A 5,924-nucleotide genomic window follows, 5' to 3' on the forward strand; every position below is an offset into this window, starting at 1 on the left:
AAAAAAAAAAAAAAAAAAAAAAACTTCTGATGCATGTTGCCTAATTTGAGCAGAATTTTTACTACAATCATCAAGAGTCCATCCAAATATCTCATCTGTAACAACACCTGCAAGAGTTCTTGGTTCAAATATTGATCACTGTAAGTAAATTTGTTGAAAATGACTGAAATCATTATGGAATGAGAAGTTGTTACGTAAATTTTACTAAAGAGTGAACTTCATACATCTATCCCAGCAAACTATAAATGATATGTAGAATTCTGGTATTCTCAATTCCTAAGTTTTTTGTTCTTAGTTTTAATTAACTTTTTACCTGTTCTTAATTTGTTTTTTGAATAGATTAACTGTTTAAAAATCCAAGATACTGAATAACCCCTCACAGACACCCAATGCCACTGCCTAAAGGCAACCAGTGTTATCAACTTCGGCTATTTTATGCATTTACAATATGGTTTTTTCACTCCATTTTACACAAATGATAGCACAGTATACCCAATTCTGCCCCTTGCTTTTTTTTTCTCTTGGTAGTTTATTTTAGAAATCATTTTCCATCAATATAGAGAACATTCCTCATTCTTTTTTTATTAATATATTTGCCTATTATAGGAATGTGTCATAATTTTTAAACCAGTATTCTACTGACAGCAATTTAGCTTATTTCCAATCTTTTACTACTACAAAATAACTTTGTACAAACATCTAGTATTTTTTCAATTTAGGAATTAATGACTCAGCCAAGTATGAGTAAAATTGTCTCTGCTCTGGTCTGGATTCCTTTCTGTCTGGAATTGTCCAAAGTTCTGCTCACTCTAAGTTCTTGTGGCAGGATGTTTCCTTTGTTAAGACTCCTTTCTCCATCTCTGCTTATGAATTATCCAAAAGCAAGTACAAAGTCGTGTCATTTGTAAAGCGTTCATTCCTTTAAGAAGTTATGTAAAAATAACTTAAAACTTTGTTTTTTACAGAAGAGTTTTGCGTTATTCACCCTTCGGTTCCAAGTACATTCTGCTCTTTCTAGGACATGGAAACAGCAATGGCATGGGAAGGCTGTTTTAAACTCTGCCATCTCTGATGGACAGAAGGCGATTCTACATGTTCCTGCCAAGTATTAAAGCACAGACCCTTGGGGCCTTTGCAATTGCTGTTCTCTCTTCTGTCTTCCTGGAATGCTCTTACCCTTCATAAACTCATGGCTTGCTTCCCCATCTCTTCAAGGGCTCTGTTCAAATGTTCCCTCTTCAAAGTCCGGCCTTGTCTAACCTATAACTCATCATCTCTCTTACCTTGCTTTTTCTTCATGACACCACGACCTGATATATGTAGGCGTTTGTGTTGCCCTTTCTTGAAATTCAATCTCTGTAAAGGTAGAATCGTATTTGGTACTGTATCTCCAGAACCTAGCTACCCAGTCAGTAAATTTTTGTTGCCCTATCAGTGTATAGATACTATGCCAATTCTGGAGACAAATTTTATAATATTATATGAAAGGGAGCTGAAAATGTATAGTAATACATAAATGCAAGGCATTATTACTGTCTGAATTTAATTTTGTTGGCTGGATCCACAGACAAGAAAGAGAAATACAAATAGAACCAATGCAGCTCTGTCGATCCCTGCCTAAAACTTTTTCTTTTCTTTTTTTTTTTTTTTTTTTTTTGAGACAGAGTCTCGCTTTGTTGCCCGGGCTAGAGTGAGTGCCGTGGCATCAGCCTAGCTCACAGCAACCTCAAACTCCTGGGCTCAAGCGATCCTACTGCCTCAGCCTCCCGAGTAGCTGGGACTACAGGCATGCACCACCATGCCCGGCTAATTTTTTCTATGTATATTTTTAGTTGTCCAGATTTCTTTCATTTTTTAGTAGAGACGGGGTCTCGCTCTTGCTTAGGCTGGTCTCGAACTCCTGACCTTGAGCGATCCACCCGCCTCGGCCTCCCAGAGTGCTAGGATTACAGGCGTGAGCCACCGCGCCCGGCCAAAACTTTGTTTCTTTAATTCAGTTCGTATTACGTGTCCACACACTCTGCCTCAAAAAATACTTACCCTAAGTAACTTAACGCTGAGAAAGGTTAAGTAATTTCCCCAACCTTCCCTGGCAGTCAAACCAGAGATGTGACGCACTCTCAAGGTTGGATTTAACCTTCCATGATAATACAGATGTTTGAAGCAAGCAGCGACGACATCTCTGCCCTAGAAAGCAAACTGCTACCGGTTTTGACTCACACTGGCATCAGAGGACAAGCTTTGCTCAACCGCCACAGGAACTTCCGGTTTTTTAAAAATCCCTGGCGCGGAGCTCATGACGTCAATCGTGTAGACCAAGGTGTCCCCGTGCCGTCCTGCTCTTCCAATGACCTTCAGAGCCGCGGAGACCCCGGCGAACGGAAGTCCTGTGCCTGCTTTTACTTGTCATGCGCAGAGGCCAGCCCCGCCTCCCGACTTCCGTTCTTCTTCTTCTTCGGAGAAACTGCTGTGCTCTTAGCGGATCTTCGCAGTTCTAGGCGCCGACCCGCAGTGTACTTGCAATGCCGCGTGGAAGCCGAAGCCGCACCTCTCGCATGGCCCCTCCGGCCAGGTGAGGCCACCGCAAGGTTTGGGGTTGAAACGGGGGCGCCCGGACCCCACCGGCGCCGTGACGCAGAGGGAGGCCACAGACGGGGGCGAGCGGAGGCCGACTGCGCCGTGGGCCCGGCTTAGCTGGTCCAAGGGGATTGTGTTCAAACGGTATGCTAGGAGTCTAGGGAAGGAATTCACTTATGGAGAAAAGCTTCTTATCCAAAGGACGGGAAAGACATAAAGTTATGGCCAGAGGCCACTTGATAAGTTAAGTCGTAACCTTTTGACCTAGCTTTATGTGGGGAAAGAGCACGCAAGGAAATAATCAAAATATGGCAGAGGGAGCATGATCCATGTGAAAAATTTTAAAGCAGTGCTGGACATAATAGTGAAATTGTTGAAAGCATCCAGACGTCCTACAGATAAGAGTAGTTGAAATTGATTTTGGTGTAATAGTCCAGACAAGTCACTTTCGCTAGGCTTCCGTTTTCTAATCTGTTAATGAGGGAATTGGGCTAGTTTCTTTCCCCAGAAGACTAGGTCCCGATTCAAATGTTACTGGCTTAGTGAGACTTTTCTTGATCATCCTAAAATTGAGATATCCCACATTATACTCCCCCTCTTGTGGTATTTCTTCCCTAACACCTAATATGGTATGACTTCTTTTTTTTCCTTTTAGGAGACTTTCTTTTAAGGGATCTTGGCTCTGTCCAGGCTGGAGCTCAAGGGTTCACTGCAGCTTCCAACTGGGCTCAAGCAATCCTTCTGCCTTAGCCTCCCCAGTAGCTGGTACTGCTATAGGCATGTGCCACCACGTAGTCTGTACAAAACATTTTTTGTAGAGATAGGGTCTTGCTATGTTGCTCAGGCTGGTCTCGAACTCTTGGTCTCAAGTGATCAATCCTCCCACCTCGGCCTCCTAAAATGCTGGGATTACAGGCGTGAGCCACCACACCCAGCCTAACTTTTAATATTCTATTATTTTTCATGAAACTTTGGGATAACTTCTTCAGAGATACTGCTGGCTGTGTGAATACATGGAAATTATTGCAAAAAAGCAGGAAAAAATAGTTTATACTTGGTGATTATAATCTTAACAAAAGATTAAAAAGATAAAGTAATGTAAATAGTTCTTAAATTGACAATTTCCAAAACTGGTTGGAAGAGGGAACTTCATACTTGTTGTTCTTTTGTTTCACAGCCGGGCACCTCAGATGAGAACTGCACCCAGGCCAGCACCAGCAGCTCAGCCACCAGCAGCAGCCCCACCATCTGCAGTTGGCTCACCTGCAGCTGCACCCCGGCAGCCAGGTCTGATGGCCCAGATGGCAACCACTGCAGCTGGTGTGGCTGTGGGCTCTGCAGTCGGACACACACTGGGTCATGCCATGACTGGGGGCTTCAGTGGAGGACATAATGCTGAGCCCTCAAACCCTGACATCACTTACCAGGTAAGATTTGGGGCAGCATTTCCCTTCCATGGGTGTATTTTATGAGAAAATCTAGTTGTTTTTAAGTTCTTTATGTATAGGAATTGTCTTCAATTTTAAAATCCACAATGCTTTTATAGACAGTGGGTTATCAAAAGCCACATTTGGCAGTTGAGTTAGTGCCTTAGGCCAGCATCAACAAGTACCATACAAATCATATTTATTCCCAAGGAGTAGAATCATAACAGTCCAATGTGACTCACTGTAAAACAACCATTTCCCCCATTGAATATTTTATCTTGGTGACACTTCCTACCAATCACATCTCAATCTTAGTTAAGTAATCAGAAATCTCTTTAATAACTTCGTGCTCCGTGATCTTTTACCTGATATTTGCTATTATCTCTCTTTCTGAGGTATGTGGATTTTCTTTTCTAATGTGCATGGGTGTATACTCTTGTATTTCTGGTGTACTTGAAATTCTCATCTATCGATTTTTCTGTAATAGTCCCATTTTCATGAAGCTTCTCTGAGCCATTTAGTCATGAGATGCACAGATAACCATTCCGCTTTATTTGCATCTTTGTTCTTGAATCTGATTGCAACTGGAATTTTGGTAAAATGTGTTTGCTTTCTGCCTTCACATTTTTTTCATTTTTGATGTTGATAGAAATTTTATTTGCATCTGGTTCTAGTTCTGTTTCCCCAGTTAACTGCAAAGACAGTGGATAATGCCTTTTGTCTAGGTATAAATATGATATCCGTTCTCAACAGTTTTGAATGTTTTGTCTCTGCAGGAGCCTCAGGGAAGCCAGCTGGCACAGCAGCCGCAGGTTGGCCCTTGCTTCTATGAGATAAAACAGTTTTTGGAATGTGCCCAGAACCAGAGCGACCTAAAGCTCTGTGAGGGTTTCAGTGAAGTGCTGAAACAGTGCAGACTTGCAAACGGTAGGTGATTTTTTGAACTTAGATCTGCTTGATTCATGGTGGGATTCCTAGACCCTATAGAACTTAGGAGTCTGTGTTTAATAAACAAATTGACAAGTTAGAGGAGATTTTATTTAAGTTTCCCTAGGAATAATTTAACTCTTCTGACAAGGAGCTAGTCCACAGGTTTTAGTCATTGCCTTAAGCTTTTACCAGTTGTGTTCTTAATCTGTTTCTCCCTTAAGATGGTATAAATCAATATGCTATTAATAGATCTTATTATGATTACTGCATGTGAGTGATCGCCTAGCCTTAAGGCCATGAATATAAAATTATAGTCCGTTTTCACCAAAATCCAGGAATGGACATAATGATATATTATTGGCATTGTTTATACCTAATTGAGAAAGAAGAGTTCACTAAATCCCTCAGTGGAATTCTTGAGATTTAGGGTCTCTGGAATGTTGGCAGTCATCTGTTTTATATAATTTCTTCCTGTTGGCCTAAGAATTCACCATCTATTAAAATGCTTGTTTTCATTTTCCCACCTTCATTTAGGTAGGAATTAGGGGAGAAGTTAGTCCTTGCAGGTGGTTGAACTGTGGAATTAAGAGATTGCATGTCCAGGTTTATCAGAAGTCTTTGGTGAAACTACATCTAATACCAAAGAGGCTAAATTTCTGCTTCAGGATTCTGTCCCTAGAAGCACATATGCCCTGTGTTTTCTCAGTTGTGGCAAGTGTAGAGTTGAAGTTTTGGTAGTCACAGGAAGCCTTCAATAGCTTGCAAAAGAAACCAGTGACCTTTGGCTGTTTGTCCCTCCTTTCACGATTTGGAAGGCTTCTTTTTTGTTGTGAATATGCAGCTAGTACTCTTCTGACTTACTTTTTCTGTTTCCAGGATTATCCTAATCAAGAAGTTCAAACTGAAGAAATGAAAAATCGGCTCTCAAGAGCAAGTTAAGTTAGTAATTGATAGTGAAAGTATAAAGTGTAAAATCATCAGTTAAACCTC

At 41.2% G+C, this 5,924-nt stretch overlaps 1 protein-coding gene across 1 annotated transcript; it reads left to right on the plus strand.

The window, feature by feature from the left end:
• The first annotated feature begins 2,428 nt into the window (after positions 1-2,428).
• Positions 2,429-5,924, plus strand: CHCHD2 (coiled-coil-helix-coiled-coil-helix domain containing 2). The gene is made up of 4 exons (XM_012640289.1): positions 2,429-2,572; positions 3,755-4,004; positions 4,781-4,931; positions 5,811-5,924. The coding sequence occupies exons 1-4, from the start codon at positions 2,523-2,525 to the stop codon at positions 5,819-5,821; spliced, it is 462 nt and encodes a 153-aa protein (XP_012495743.1). The 5' UTR covers positions 2,429-2,522; the 3' UTR covers positions 5,822-5,924.

This window comes from Propithecus coquereli, unplaced genomic scaffold (assembly GCF_000956105.1).
Source record: "Propithecus coquereli isolate 6110/MARCELLA unplaced genomic scaffold, Pcoq_1.0 Scaffold150, whole genome shotgun sequence".
Classification (NCBI taxonomy): Eukaryota; Metazoa; Chordata; class Mammalia; order Primates; family Indriidae; genus Propithecus; species Propithecus coquereli.